Source organism: Scophthalmus maximus, chromosome 18 (assembly GCF_022379125.1).
Source record: "Scophthalmus maximus strain ysfricsl-2021 chromosome 18, ASM2237912v1, whole genome shotgun sequence".
In the NCBI taxonomy this organism is placed as follows: Eukaryota; Metazoa; Chordata; class Actinopteri; order Pleuronectiformes; family Scophthalmidae; genus Scophthalmus; species Scophthalmus maximus.
In genome coordinates, this window is record NC_061532.1 from 7,446,368 (window position 1) to 7,461,660 (window position 15,293).

The 15,293-nt window shown below is 43.7% G+C and overlaps 2 protein-coding genes across 8 annotated transcripts; one reads left to right on the top strand and one right to left on the bottom strand.

Annotated features, from left to right (window-relative positions):
* Positions 1 to 1,027: 1,027 nt before the first annotated feature.
* On the top strand, positions 1,028 to 6,028 carry gzf1 (GDNF-inducible zinc finger protein 1). 4 transcript variants are annotated; one of them, XM_035617648.2, is made up of 8 exons: positions 1,028 to 1,205; positions 1,661 to 2,676; positions 3,146 to 3,329; positions 3,468 to 3,637; positions 4,014 to 4,108; positions 4,296 to 4,463; positions 4,606 to 4,763; positions 4,925 to 6,028. In XM_035617648.2, exons 1-8 carry the CDS (start codon positions 1,134 to 1,136, stop codon positions 5,702 to 5,704), a joined length of 2,643 nt encoding a protein of 880 aa, XP_035473541.1. In that variant the 5' UTR covers positions 1,028 to 1,133; the 3' UTR covers positions 5,705 to 6,028. The 4 variants fall into 4 exon arrangements, with proteins under 4 accessions (XP_035473541.1, XP_035473542.1, XP_035473544.1 ...); XM_035617649.2 differs by having other exon boundaries at positions 1,664 to 2,676; XM_035617651.2 differs by having other exon boundaries at positions 1,204 to 1,279; positions 1,664 to 2,676.
* A 373-nt stretch (positions 6,029 to 6,401) lies between these two features.
* On the bottom strand, positions 6,402 to 14,464 carry napbb (N-ethylmaleimide-sensitive factor attachment protein, beta b). Of its 4 annotated transcripts, XR_007030084.1 has the most exons (12): positions 14,326 to 14,464; positions 11,757 to 11,836; positions 11,400 to 11,516; positions 10,559 to 10,605; positions 10,111 to 10,188; positions 9,951 to 10,006; positions 8,713 to 8,797; positions 8,505 to 8,609; positions 8,350 to 8,418; positions 8,189 to 8,239; positions 7,590 to 7,747; positions 6,402 to 7,521 (listed from the first exon to the last, which is right to left on the bottom strand). XR_007030084.1 is itself a non-coding variant. In XM_035617654.2 (11 exons), exons 1-11 carry the CDS (start codon positions 14,421 to 14,423, stop codon positions 7,646 to 7,648), a joined length of 888 nt encoding a protein of 295 aa, XP_035473547.1. In that variant the 5' UTR covers positions 14,424 to 14,461; the 3' UTR covers positions 6,402 to 7,645. The 4 variants fall into 4 exon arrangements, 3 of the variants coding, with proteins under 3 accessions (XP_035473547.1, XP_035473548.1, XP_035473549.1); XM_035617654.2 differs by having other exon boundaries at positions 6,402 to 7,747; positions 14,326 to 14,461; XM_035617655.2 differs by lacking the exon at positions 14,326 to 14,464 and adding an exon at positions 13,131 to 13,394 and having other exon boundaries at positions 6,402 to 7,747.
* Positions 14,465 to 15,293: the final 829 nt, after the last annotated feature.

Here is a 15,293-nt window from a genome sequence, read left to right on the forward strand (position 1 = left end):
AGATTGTTTGGTTGTTTTTAATATGAAGATGAATCACCATGGACCAGTTGTAAAAAAAAAAAAAAAAGGAAAGAAAAGTGTAATCTATAAAATATGGCGTTGTGTGAGAATGGCAGAGGAGTAATGTAATAAAAGTCAGGCGAACACAGTGTTCCAGGTCAGGGTTGAAGTGTGTGCAGCTTTGATCCAGAGAGCAGCATGAGTCACCGGAACAGAGGAGATTGCTAGCTTGCAGAATTCATTAAGACAAATGTACGGTATATGGATTTCCTCTGGAAGAAGAAGAGAAAAAATCCCTTGGCAGCTGCAGCTCACCACCCCAGTGAATCTGCAAGCAGCTTTCCATACACGCCTGCTATGACAGCATGCCTTTTGCATCTCCGCAGATGATTTATGTTAGTCTGAATGTAAATGAATCAACTTAAATCGAGCTGACCTATTTTGAATTTCGTTTTGGAACCATTCACATAAAGCTACTATTACAATTATATCAAATGGGTTAAAAATATGTATTAAAGCAGATAGCTCAAAACCTAATATGTCCGTCTACCAAATCAAAATATCTGCAAGAATCTGAGTCACCGTGATAAAAACGGACAATGCTGAAAAATGTTAATATGACGTTTATTGATTCAAGATTCTGTTTTCTTTAAAATCCAAAGACTAGCAACGCGTCGTGTCCCTCTGCGCAATGGCGCCCCCGTGCGGCCGCTGGGCAGCGGTGCGCCAATAAACAGCTTAACTCCTGCTTAGAATTACGGTAACATAATTACTTGACACTATTTAAAGACCATACGTGTCTCCACGTGTGATTTTCTATTTTGATTATCATTTACTTTTTTTCCTAACCTCGGGGCCTCGCACGTATTGTCAATAAGACACCGAGCAGAGCATCAAACGTTATCATTACAGACGTGAGATGAATGCAACGCAGCGGCTGTCCAAGTTTTAGCTACATCAGCTCAAATGAAACGTCGAGGGAACGATCAGAGGCGCCGTTTGTCCGGCGATCGCGTCTGGGCCGCTGGTGCTCAACAGACCCGACCGGACGTTCCCGGATCAGTGCCGTGTGCTCTCTTCCACGGCGGCGCACGGGCGGCGCGCTGATCCCGGATCGGCCACCTCGGCACCGGATGTCTCGCGAGCGATTCTTCCTTCCGGCGCGGCCAACATTTGTGAAGGGCTGCCATTTTAGCAAGCTTACGGTAAGACCGACTCGCCCCGCGCCCGGCGCGTGCGGCGCAGTGCGCCCGGCCGGCGGCCGCGTGTCCCCCCTCCGGTTGGTTTTGTTTGGGACAGTTTAATGTGAAGCTAACCTAGCTTGTCGTTGGCAGTTAACTAACCCTGCCCGTGGACATAACCGCAGACAGACCATACTCCGTCTGCTCCCGTCAGCCTTTACGTGCTGGGCCCCTCTTGTTTCAGATGGACTGACGTCAGAAAGGTTGTTTCTGCTCTCGGGGAGGTTATCAAGTGCTCTATGAGAGGTTATCAAGTGCTCTATGAGAGGTTATCAAGTGCTCTATGAGTGCCAGTAACTGTGATGAAGAAAGCTTAAAATGTACGAGTGTGTGTTCCCATCCTGAATGAAACTCACCCAGTTCAAGCCGTACAAGTCACCACTCTCCCCTGCTCTGTTCTGTTTTGTGTGTGTGGTCAGCAGCACAGATGCATTATGGGGGTCCAAGTGGTCCAGCTCACCTCCAAGTCGCACCACGACAACGTCCTGGCCTCCCTGCACCAGCTGAGGCTGCGGGGCCACTTGTGTGACGCCACGGTGCAGGTGGACTACCAGGGGGACGTGCAGGAGTTCCAGGCCCACCGCGCGGTGCTCGCGGCGTCCGGGGGCTACTTCAGGACGATCCTCCTCTCCGAGGATGCCGCGGCCCCAGACAAATTGGCACTCTCGAACATGGCCCCCGGCGACTTCTCCAAGTTTTTGGAGTTTGCGTACACGGGCAAAGTCGAGGTCGCCAGGGATAAAATCGGCGACATCCAAGCGGTGGCACAATTGTTGGACTGTAGGGATCTGTCCGAGGTGTGTGGCGACGCGGTCAGTGCTGGGATTTTACAAAAGCCTAAAAAGAAAACACCCGCGTCAAAAGTTGTAGATCAAAATGGCCTACAGGGTGACGAGAAAGAGAAAAGGGCCGTAGGGAAGAAGCAGCAGCCTGAGAGCTCCCGTCTTAAGCGTCAGGTCCCTGCACAGAGCTCTGAGAAAGAGGTCGTTTGTAAAAGACCCAAGGCAAAGAACACGGTGAACAATGAAAATAGGAAAGAGAGACAGGTCAAACAGAGGAAGGTCGGCCGTAAAATCCTTCGGAGGCGCGTAAACGCCAAAAAAGAGGCTTCGCACAACGAAGACCAAGTCACCAATGAAGACCCAGAGGAGCCGGAGGACAGGGCGGAGGTCGAGGCCCAGCCAGAGAGCCAAGCAAAGAAGGGCTATGAGTCGTCATCGGAAATGCCAGCCTCCGATGTGGACAACTGGGAGTGTGAGGACGACGAGCTGAGCAATGATCCCGAAGACCACTTGTTGTCTCTGGAGGAGGCGGAGGAGGACAAGGAGGAGGGCGAGTCCACGGAGACGTCCAAAAGAATGTCCAAAGCCCAGTTCCAGTGTAACAAGTGCCAGCGGACCTTCCACTATGAGAGAAGCTACTTGAAGCACATCAGGTAGGACATGATTGTTGTCCTGCATTTCATGTGTCGAACTATACTCCGCACACGGGCTGAATCCTGGAGCATCCACTGGATGAGGCAGGACCAGTTCCAGTGGACTGGCGGGCAAATTTTCACCAGTAATGTTAGCACCTAACTGGTTGCAAGCTCACGACCTCATTATCAAAAGTTCTCTGATATTTTCTTAGTCAGTGTTGTAGTTTGGGAAATGTGTCATCTAGTGAACCTTTCCCTAGAGCGCCCTAGTCATTCAATACTTCAGTACCAAAATGTACAACAGGCTCATAAGGTATAGAGGTTGAGACGACTGAGCAGTTAGCTACAGAATTAAAAATGTGTCGGAACATACACAAAACAAGTAGGTCTGGGATTTTGTTCAGCAGCTCACCCGTTAAGTGGAGTCAATCTTTTAAGACGAGTTCTGACAACATTTGTCTTGTGATTTTGCTGTAACCTTGGCCAGTACATACCATGGGGTGAAAGCGGACGTGGTCCATCGCTGTGAGACCTGCCAGCAGACCTTCGCTAACCGCAGCAACTTGAAGATCCACGAAAAGCACGTCCACAGCAACGAGAGGCTTTTCACCTGCGATTCCTGCTCAAAGACGTTCAAGCGAAAGAAGGATGTCGTCCGCCATCAGAGACAGGTGAGGGTTGATGAAATGACATACACTTCCTGCATCCAAAAGTCACATTGTGAGTTATTTCGACGACAAAACATACCATGACTCATATTTATCTGCGTTTTTTCTCCTTTCCTGTCTTGCACCCCTGTTTCCACTCAGGTTCACGAACGTAACAACCTGCGTCACATCTGCCCTGACTGTGGAAAGGCCCTCAGCTCCAAGACCGCCCTGTTGCTGCACGAGCGGATACACACGGGCACAAAGCCTTACGAGTGCTCCGACTGCGGGGCCAGGTTCATACAGAACGCTGCGCTCAAGATGCACCGCAGGTACCGAACTCACAGACGATGACGTGACGTAAAATCGGGGAGGGAGTTGTGTAGATGGTAGAAGGGCAGGACTTTAAAAGTTGCAGATTTAAATTTTGGGGGCAATGAAGAACAGCTCTTTGGACCAAGTCCCTGACTTGAGTAGAACTGAGAACTGATTAGAAGAGATGAACTTATATTCTTTCTGAGTGGAAATTAGAGGTTTGTCACATGGTCCTTGTTCCCGAACCTAGTTATAAAAGTTTTAGCTAAATGCTGGAAACCAGAGATTAATATTGACTTAATAATGACAGTTGTGAATTTTTTTTATTTCTACACACAAATAACACGTGAATGTATAAAAATGTGAGGCCCTTCCTAATTTCCCCTTGTGTAGGACTCACACAGGAGAGAGGCCCTTTGCATGTGACGAGTGTGAGGCCCGATTCACTCAGAAGCACATGTTGGCTTATCATAAGAGATCACACTCGGGTAAGACTGATATTACATGTTTTGAGTTGTCATTTCAAGAGATTTTTTACATAATCCCCCCTCATATCTGCCTTAGCAAAGATTGACCTCTTTTTGAAGTAGTCTTTGAAGATTGGGCCCACACTGCGTGTGCAGGTACTAGACCACCTGTTTATTTTCCTCGGTTGTGGTTTTTTTTTCTTGTTAGGAGAGAAGCCTTTCATGTGTGAGGCGTGTGGGAAAAGCTTTGCATCTAAAGAATACCTCAGGCACCACTCCAACATCCACACTGGGTCCAGGCCACACAAGTGTGAACAGTGTGGCCGCGGCTTTGCCCAGAGAAATTCCCTTCAACAGCATTTAAAAACGCATACAGGTAACTATACCATCAGTCACTGACGCGTGTATTTGATCATGAATCTGCTTTTTTCCTTTTGGCAATTGTTCTCTACATCCTCACTGTCCTCCTGTTTTAATTTGACCTGTGTATGTCTGTTCCCTCCTGAATGGTTAACCAGGTGAGCGTCCGTACAGCTGCAAGGACTGTGAAAAGCAGTTCACTCAGATCAACGCGCTGCAGAGGCACCAGCGTATTCACACAGGAGAGAAACCCTACATGTGTGGCCTCTGCAGCCGCACCTTTACTGACAAGTCCACCCTTCGCAGGCACACCATGGTTAGTGGTGCTTTTCTTACTATGATGGTTCTATCTGAAGGGGTGTTCTCTGTGACTTGTGTGGGTAACACTGTTGCTGAAACTGGCACTCTGACTGGACCAAAGTTGTGTGAAGGTACATTGACTGATCAGAAAATAACAATAGCTCTTTTAACTTTCAGATTCATGACACTGATGCTCCCTGGAAGACCTACCTGGTGGTCCTGGAAGGAAATGTGGAGGACAAGAAACCCAAAACTCCAACCAAGGGAAAGACAGACAAAGCAGGAGCAGGGGAGAAAAAGAATTCAGCGAGAAAAAGTGGTGGTGGGGCTGCGGCCGGTTCTTCTGGTGCCGCTGCTGCTGCCCCTGATGCCGATGGTTCTGCAGGTGCTGTTGGTAAAACAAACACCGACTCCATCGTGGTTCCTGCCGGGCCAGTCACTCTCCCATCTGAATGGACCAGTCACGGAACCATCGCTCTGGTCAGTCACGGCGCCCTCGGCGGGATAACGGTCATCCACACTGAAATGCCACCCGGGACGCAAATCCAGCCCATTATGACCACTGACGGCACAGGGGCCAACGTCATCTCCTTAGACGGCTCAGCCATCCCCGTCCCCTTCTCCATACCTGTGTCTATGGCTCATCCTGTCACCTTGTCGTCCCCCACCTCTCTGTCTGTGCCGTCGGTTCTCTCTGTTCCCGTTTCGGTTTCTGAGATCCAGAGTGTTTCAACATCATCCGTCCTTGAAGCGGCTGCTTCGCAGACCATTTTGGCTCCGGTTCCAGAGGATCCCGAGATCCCTTCTGAGATGGATGTGTTAGAGCCCAATATTCAGACTGTGGTTGTTGATGACAAGGTCTGTGAGAAAGAACAAACCGCAGCTGTCCATGGCGACGGACAACAGAACTCTTTAGGTGGACTCCAAAAGGCCTCTGAGCAAGATGGAGCTGTGTAGAAAATTCATGTAAATATAAAGATCGTTATCTGAGCTCACATTTCAGCGCTTCACGTGTTATATTATGTATATACTTTGGAGTTAGTAGTGTCTGAATGTGTGTTCTGACACAACAATCACTTGGATGTGACCTTCAGTGTTATCCGCACCCTGTTTGAAATGTCACAGTATTCATTTAGAATTGTAAGAACCTGCTAAGCTTTAACCCCGTGAAATGTAACTAATGTATAATCAAGGTATTAAGTATAATTAACAAATGGAATAATATTGTACATGTCCCACACTGTACTGTATGAAATGTTGCATAAATTATGTTGAAGAGAACTAAAATGAAAGACTTTAATTACATACATTCCAAACATCACAGGTCAATTGTAGCCTTCACGTTAGTATCACAGACCTTTTCCCCATTCATAATCTGCGGGAGTTACAGCTTTGATGTGGTATTTGCAACTCCTTCGATTTGTAAGATAGCAATTCATTGTTGACCTTGGAAATTAAGCTTCGACTTTACTTTTAGATCTTGGAAAATAGTCAGATAATGAGATTGTCTTGTACGATTACATATTGCAGCTAGGCAACAGGCTTGCACAATATTGAAATGCAGGATTAAGGACACAAAGGATGATTAAAAGACAATGTCGCTTCACAACACAAAACACCTATCTTCATATATAAGGTCAAAGGCAGGGCAGTGTAGGATTATAATACCTTTATTATTGTCCATTCGCACAAGCACACAGATCCTATCCAAGGTCCATTGTCGTTCCATCTGGAAGAAGCTGGATACGCAGGGCGTCTGACCCTTCTGTAAAAACTTTGGTCTGGCTCACTAGTGAATGTGACGCAACATTAGCCTACACACACAATTACATGCTTAGCAACTGGCCAGCTGAAAAGGTACACTGCAGCAATAAACCTGCACCTAGTAGTTCACGACACAACAACGCACAGCACGAGATGAGTGACTATAATGACGCACAGTAATCCCAAGATTACTGCCCTCGGAATAAGGGGGAAGGTTTCCCACGTCATTGCTTCTCATTCAAAAATACAGCTCAACCTATAAAGTTCAACGTACAACACTCAAAGTATTGTTACATCAACAAATCCTAAAATTAATTGATAAACTGAAAAACAAATAATATGTATGGAAAAAATTTCATCCGTTTGTGATCAGGTACAAATGTTTTAACAGTCTACATTTGATGCATATCATTGCCCTTCATCAAGAAGAGTCGCTCGCAACGGGCGATACAAATGAAACTAAAAAATCTTTTTCATGAAAATGAGTTTTGAGAACACTCGTGATATTTATTTTACCCTTCTCTTCTATTTCAACACAACATAAATTAAGATTACAATACATTCTTTAAACCCAACAATGATAATCTTATGTACAACAAACTGAAACATTTAAATAATTTAAATATATATCAAACTATATATTTTTTTTAAAACCAAAACAAGCTGCATCTGACTAGTAAAAACAATAATTGTACAAAACATGCAGGTGCCTGTCATCAATACTAACATTAGTTTCAACACGATATACCGCTCTGAAATCCCCCGGCACAGATTTCGGCAGAAAAGGGTACAGTATGCAGCAATCCTCTGGACAGAGGTGAGGGCGAGAGGATTCACATTCTGACTAGATTCAGATATGCTCTTGAGGAAAGCAAGGTAGTGCTCTGAAAGTATAGCAGTGAGCAGTGGGGATATTCAAAATCATCAGCAGACGCTCCTGTCCTGATGCTATACACAGTGTGTGTGTGTGTGTGTGTGTGTGTGTGTGTGTGTGTGTGTGTGTGTGTGTGTGTGTGTGTGTGTGTGTGTGTGTGTGTGTGTGTGTGTGTGTGTGTGTGTGTGTGTGTGTGTGTGTGTGGAAAGCATGCGTGATGGATTTGTCCCTTCATGCTGCGTTTCTAACCCGCCTTTCGCTCATTTCAGATCCCCCTCGTCACCCTGGATGGTCTTCTTGATGCGCAGCAGGAGAGTCGTGTGCCACTGGTCCAGACGTGAGATGGAGTCAAAGTCCTTTACCTGCAGACGGGAAATGACATGGAGATAAGCTTTTTTCCCCCCCAATTAGGATTTTAAAAATTTATTATGTTCTGCTCACTTTGCTTAATTTTGATGCACACATTTTCTATGTTGTAATACAGTTCCCTTTGCATGTACATCAACTAAAATAAAAAGTTAAAATTGTGATGTATTTCTCTAAATTACCAATGAGGACACTTCCCTCGCTGACTTTCAGTTAACTTTTAACTTTCAACTTTCATGTCTGAAGGGACTCCCCTCCGTCTGTACTAGTTTCAAATAAACACAGTCCTGGGTGACTGAATAGTTTCCTGAGATCCAGTCTTCAACTTTCCTGAATACACACGGGAAAACTACAAAAAGTAAAGCAGTGGGATTTCTGTGCTCACCACAGGCCTTATTTTAAAACTTGACAACTTTCATAGTGTATACAAGACTTACTGCCTCTGTAAAAGCTTCACTGTTCTGCTCCTCATGCGCCTCAAGAAGTTTCTGTTAACACACAAAAGAGAAAAGAAATGTAGGTTACTCATAGAACTGAACAGAGCGAGGGAGGAAAATGTAAGCCATCGGACGCCTCTGTGCTCTCAGCATCGAGTTACCTTCAACAACTTGCATTCTCTGGAGTCTGAAAACGCCGGGAACATCTCCTCATATTTTTCAACAGCAATCTGTGGAGATTGCAGCGTGTTAAAATTCCACAACAACTTCCCCGCTCTTAAAATCCTGAGACTGAACAACAAAGGTATGAACTCGCCTTAGCGTTGAGCTCGTCGACAATGAAATGACAGAGGGAGGCTTTGAAGAAATACTCTTTTGCGCTGTATTTCAGCAGTGGGTTGTCCATCGTGCTGGCTCCAACCTAGATGCGTTCAAATCATACAAAAAGTATTAGAAATGTCAGCATTACCAAGTCAGTAGAGGTGGAGAAAGTGAGAGCATGACACAAGCTGAGTAGTACCCACCTGCTCGTAGATCTCAATGGCCTTCTGGTACTGCTCCAGTTGAGCACAGTAAGCCCCCACCTTCAGCAGACACTTGTTGGCAGAACTAAAGAAAAGTTTCCATCAGACAGATTTCATATCATACCAACTAAAAAAAGCTGTGTATGGAGTGAACATGCAAAGTATTGGTGCATTATTTCTAGAATTCATTGATGTTTAGCTCAATAGCGTGTGATATAAGATAATAAAGCGGTGAATCAAGAATAGAGCTGAGGCAGAGCTGAAGTCTGAGCATGTTTACACTACAGCTTTCATTCACGTTGTCTTGTCTGCACCCTCTTTAATGTTGAATGATGAATCAAATTTGTGTCTACATAATATATATGACATTCAAGGGAATAAGGAATTTAGTATCAGTTGAACAACGATGAAGGAAGAACATCTTTCCCACCCTAGATTCGCAAATCTCTCCCCCTCCTCGCCCTTTCTCATAAAATGACTGTGGGCGTTTTCAGTAATCCAATCAGATCTTGCCTTAATCTCAATCAGCCAATCATCATGCCTTAATCTCAATCAGCCAATCATCATTGCTATCAAACCTAAAATCTGTTCTCCTCTCTCTTGCTGCCTCTGTCATTTCAGTGATTCGCTGCGACCCTCCTCCTCGCCAATCACTTCTAATCACCGACGCTGCTTTCAGACATGCACTGAAGTCCAGGCATTTTCCTGAAAATTTTCCAGAGGGGCTGTACTGTATGTGAAAATGCAAATATCTGGAGATTTTGCTTCAGACATTTTCCGGACCCTTTCCTGCCAGCCCCCTAGTCAAATTTCCAGAAACTATCCAAGTGACCCCATGAAAATCTCCTGAAAATTCATGGCGAGCAAAGTGGCCGTGTTGATGTTAACAAAAACATTAAATATTGAAATTATGGTCACGTTATGTTCCTGTTAGTGTGAATGCATCTGACTCGGACAATCTCCTCCTGCACTTGTCATATGTGAACGACAATCTCCCGAAAAATGTCAGTGTTTGACATCATTAGACCTCACACTGGTACTTGGAGAATCATCAAATAGATTCAATTAAATCTATCATAAGAAATATTAAGTCTTAAACCTTCACAGTAAGGGGTACAGTACACATACATTAGCTTTCATTTTTCTCGCATCAACATGACATCGGATTTTACAGCTGAAAAAAGACTGAAATAACATTCAGTATTTCATCCAAGTAAAAGAAACAGTGAGGAGTGTACCTGTTTGATTCCTCTCCTTTGTAGTAGTCTGCTGCTTGTTCATAATGTGCAATGGCCTTTAGAAAAGAAAAAAACAAACCAACATTGTAACAAGTGATGTTCATAACAATTATTTCCTGCAATGGTCGTATCTGACTGGGGTGACTTCTGTATGTGTTACCTTTTCGATATCCACCAGATCAGACTCTAAGATCTCCGCAACACTGATGTGGTGTTTTGCTGCGATGGTGAATCTTCCCTGGGGGGAGCAGGAAGAGGAGAGGAGAACTCATCACTAAGACGATCCATTCAAAGACACCTCTCAAGTCAATGCAGGAGTTTTGTTATATTCTCAGTGCAGAGAGGCAGAGGTTGAGCAGCCTGAGCATTCATGTCTACAATGTTTTAGCCTTTGAAATGAATCTTCACTAAAAGGAATTGCATGTATATAGACAAACATGTACTAAAAATATTTTGCTATGGCCCCAAAAATAAAACGTAGGAGTGGAGGGAAAGGCAGAGACAGCCTGCTACATCAATGTGTAAGAGGAGGTTCTATTATTAAGATGATGTAATATCCAGTTCTGTTTAAGTCAAGACAAGATGGAGACTTCCAATGTGCATCTTACCATGTCTGTGTATATATCGATGGAAGCATTTAAACACTTGATTGCCTCTTTGGGCAGCATAAAGGGAAGAGGGAAAAGTTAGACACCAGTTAGTTTAGTTAGAACCTTTAAAAGCATCTTATTCAAGATCAGTCCACGGGGAATTTTAATTCAGCACTTCAATACTTAGATATTAGATATAATATATATAAAAAAAAACACAATCAAAACCTTCCTCTTCTGTGGACAAACCAAATACCTCAGCCACCTACCCTCCCCCAAATCCAATGGACACCTCTATGCTTAGGGAGAATATTAAATGAGGCCGCAGAGAGAACAAAGAGCCCAATAAATCAACTAATAGTAAATGCCAGGAAATTCAAGGGTTGTAACTATCAAATATCAACGCCAAAGCAACTAAGGCAGATTGTAAAAAAGTCAAACTGCCCCTGTTAAGTACAGCCTCACATAGCCAGAGACTCTGTGTTAAACTGACTGGGGATAATCATGTTTTAGTAATCAAGAAAAATATACTCGATCTACAATGACTCATCTCAGGAGATGAGATTAAATTATTTTCCTATCAGAGGACATCCCACTCGAACTGCCTCAGCTCCTCACTGCTGGGTATGAAAACTTTACAACAAAACAGAATACATGTAAACACTAGGTAATAAATGTTTCAGTCAGGGATGGCTCATATGTATTTTCAAGTTTACAATAAATTACTGCAGTAATTGTCTTGCGTCGTACCGTACAGTTGATGTTTCATTTGTACAGTATTATGGTTAGAATCAGATTAGAGTTGTTATGAGTTAAATAGGGCGAGAGATTGAAGTCAGGTTTGAACTCGGTCTCTTACCATTTGGGTCAGACTTCTTGTATGCATTCCCTGCATCGATGAAACTGGTGGCACAGTCATGTTTGTTTTGCAGCTGCAAATGGAGACGTGCAGCCTTGCAAAACGCATTTCCAGCAGCTGAGGACAAACAAAGACAGAAAAGAAAATGTCATGCACACATAAATATACTTTGCATTTAGCTTACACTCTAAATTTATGCACACCATTCCCTCTTTTTAGCTTGAAGCTCCTTCGTAAGTGCTGAACTTTGCAGTTATTGAGCAAAAAAAAATAATACCCAGCATATAATCCTACAGCCTCTCCAGTATGTTGAAACTGATAAGTGGGATATGTTAAGAAACAAAGAGCCACACCCACCACTCCAGTTTTTGGTCATCTTGAACATGTTGGCCGCTCTGCAGTACATCTCACATGCCTCTTCCACTTTGTGAGGTCCTCTAGAAACCAAAAGGAAACAAAAAGCTGTATTTAGTACAAATGATCATACAACCTATTGCGTAGAAAGTTAAAAAATCAACCCCAAAAAATCAATCCGGCCTACATGTTGTCTAATAAAATATACTTAGATGTCATGACAGGAAGTGGACCCCTGGGAGCTCCCTGTAGTTGTAATAATAATTTGGCCATTCAGTTACTGCAGAGGATTACACCACGCTTTGTCCAGTCACAGAATTACCACAATAAAAGTTAATACTGCTGAGTAGTAACATCTGGGAGACAAGACAAGAGTCACACTGGACAGTAAACTATTGACTTTTTCTATTTTGGAAACAGGCAAATAAAGCTTTGTTGATTTGTATAGGGTAAAATATTCAGATATAAGATGCCATGCATTCATATATAACAATTGTATGGAACTACTCACTGGAAGATAAAAAATAATGCTTTGGATAGAAAATCAGCATCAGTAATCAATCATTTAGTAAATAAGAAGTTAATATTTGAATGTAAGAATACAGGCATAATGAATCATAGGGGACAAGCTGAAGACTTGTAAATCAGGTGCCTTCTTGGTACTTTTGCCTGTTTGTCATTTTCTGTTGCACTTTATTCCCAACAAATGCCACTGTTATCGCTGTATTGTGTACTCCGTTGTTGAAACATCCATCATGGAGGTTTACGCCGTACTTCATCACAAACCGTGGATCTGTGCGTTTTGGGGATTAACCAGTTTGAGCCACATTGTGATCACGTCGGTGTCAACAGTAACACACTCGTGGTCATGACGTCAGGCCATGGCACCATTCCTATTGTTCCTCTGGAGGAGGGTCCCGTGCACGGTGGCACGTGTTGTAGAACATGAACTCGATTACTGTGAAGGACATGGAACCATAAAGCAGTCAAGTCTTCAGTCGATACAACACAATGCTTGCACATATTCGCACGGTCACACGGCGGGGGGCTCTGTTGATCTACAGAACAAGGCTGCAAACAAGTCAAACTGTATCATGTTTGACCCATCGCTGCGTAGCTCCCGGGCCGAGCGAGTCGTGATCTGCGGGCGTGTTTACAGTGACAGCAGCTAACGTGGCTGACTGGCCTGCAGGGATGACCACACTGCATGTCACGTGGTGGACACTGCACAGCTGGACGGCTACGGCGTGTTACCAGGCAACATCCCGAGCCCGAGGCGGATTGTACGTGTGTGTAGGAGCAGGCTGCGTGCCAACCTGGCTACTGTAAATCGGCGGTGGCTAGCTGCCCGCTCTCTGGCGCAGTGCTGTGTCTTACCCTCCAAACATCCCTCCCAGAAACGAGCCCGACGACTTGACTTTCTTGTCCGCGTCCGCCATTAGCTGAATTGCCTCCTTCTCTTTGCCGGAGTTGTCCATGTCTCTGCCGTGTTCGGGACGAACGTGACACCCGCAGAGGATTCCGCTGTGTACAGTAGGGATTACGGACGATGGGTTTAATCTGGTGGAGGCGTCCCCACCAAGCTGGTAGTTAAAGCGAGCGCCGTGGCATCGCGGGAGTTGGAGTCCCTCGACGCGACACGCGCACCGTTGGCTCGCGAGCGCTCAGGCAGAAGAGACTACAACTCCCAGCGAGACGTCGACCACGTTTTAACATCCGGTGTTACGTAATATCAAGTCGCGAAAAATATATATTTAACCCTCAGTCTAATATTTTGTCACTAGATTCGACACAGGGTCAACTTTATTTTCGCTGTAAAGATAAAATACAATATTTTATCGTTCGAAAAAATAAATCCTAAAGGAGCAACAAATTCAGTGTGCGTTGCTCCTCTGTACAACAGGGGGCGCTAAAATACTACAAACCATGGTTACAAGTGACTCGGCTCTTTCTTGCTGGAGTCCCAATTAAGGTCCATTTTAAGGCCAAGCTTTCCCGATTAAAAGATATTTATTTAGCAAAATTGAGCCTTTTTAGGTCGACACAAGCTGTAAGTACCCTTCTAATTACTCTTACTTACTAATAACTTTTTTTAACAGGCCTTGTCATGGTAGACATTTGGAAAAGCACAAGTGACACTACTTAGGTTAATGACAGCCAGTTGTGGAAAGTTAATTACCTTCACTTCAGTACTTTACATTCAGGGAGTATTTGTGCTTTGGGTATTTCCAACTCTAAGAACTAGAGGGAAACAATGTACTTGTCACTCCATTCTATTTAATTTACAGTCAAAGTCATTTTTTAGATAAACATTACTATTTATCTGTAAAACATTCATGTGAGAAGAGTAAATGTATCAATAGTGTATAAAGTTTATGAAGTTATATGTTAATGCATCAGCAATAATAATCCATCTGTGTTGTTAAACAGTTTAAAAGAGCCCTTCTGTGGTGACTTAAGGCCCCCAACAAAACACCGTCTCAATGCACCATTCAGCTGTTTACTACAAGGTGGGTAGAGTAAATTAAAGAAGTATGAAACACCAAGGTTGTGTTATTAAGCTTGGACATACCCGTTCATCTTATAATTGTGAGGTGGACCAACGCAGAGGAAAGAGAGGACCCGGGTCATCTGAGAGTCACTGAGTGGGGCAGCATACTGTCCTTTCATCCTTCTGGTTAAAAGGTGGCAACAATGAGTAAACAAGTGACTTACACTGTAACTTATCATCCTGCTGTTGGAGCTATATTTGAAACCAGTTGTTGATGGAGGACCAGAATAAGAGAGAGCAACTCAGCTACTGGTGGCCTATTAGAGGAGTGATGCAGACCAGGGCATCAGAAAGCAGTGAGCGTGCCGGAACTTGTCTTGGGTCTGTGTGTATAATTTAGAAGAAAAAGAAAATAGCCCAGGCATTTGCAAGCTAAGACTGATCAGTGATGAATCCATTCCAAGGTTCACCCTGATAGCTACTGCCCAAGATAATCATCCTGAGATAAAGGAAAAGAAAACCTATTCCATCAGTTGTGCCAACTTCAAGTGCGATTGCATTATCTTATCAATCATTAAGTATTGTAATACATGGGGTGTAGGCTGTGCAGTCAGTGTAATGCCTCTTATCTTTATCTTAATTATATAATATTCTCTTGCAGCCGCATGTAAGACACTGGAGGTACACACACGTAAATGAAGACAAACCCTCTGTTGCTTAGTCAATGGAATTACCAGTAACGTCAGGAGCCATTTCTCACAGCTGACTAATCAATCAATTTGAATTTTTGATTTGTTGATTAAAAAGTCAAACAATGTCTGCAAAATGTCCAAAATATAATTCCTATCAGAAATGTCTAGATGCCACTGTATTTACTTTATTTTATATTAAATTGAAAACACACCAATTATAGTGTAACATTTACATTAAGTGTAATATTTTATTAACTTTGATATAACAAGTCAGACGTTCAACCAATCTAATGGCATTTTTACCCAAATTTTACACCAGTTTCTTTTACACAAAGCTATGTTCAATTCAAACCCTTC

What these genes read in the sequence shown, in the direction of transcription:
- gzf1 (XM_035617648.2), top strand. Translation starts at nt 1,134, where the DNA reads ATGTCTCGCGAGCGATTCTTCCTTCCGGCGCGGCCAACATTTGTGAAG. An exon ending in AGCTACTTGAAGCACATCAG is followed by an intron (nt 2,677 to 3,145) that starts GTAGGACATGAT and finishes AACCTTGGCCAG; the next exon opens with TACATACCATGGGGTGAAAG. An exon ending in GCATTTAAAAACGCATACAG is followed by an intron (nt 4,464 to 4,605) that starts GTAACTATACCA and finishes ATGGTTAACCAG; the next exon opens with GTGAGCGTCCGTACAGCTGC.
- napbb (XM_035617655.2), bottom strand. Translation starts at nt 13,231, where the DNA reads ATGGACAACTCCGGCAAAGAGAAGGAGGCAATTCAGCTAATGGCGGAC. An exon ending in CTGGGAGGGATGTTTGGAGG is followed by an intron (nt 11,837 to 13,130) that starts GTAAGACACAGC and finishes TTTGGTTTCTAG; the next exon opens with AGGACCTCACAAAGTGGAAG. An exon ending in CAAGAAGTCTGACCCAAATG is followed by an intron (nt 10,606 to 11,399) that starts GTAAGAGACCGA and finishes TGCTGCCCAAAG; the next exon opens with AGGCAATCAAGTGTTTAAAT.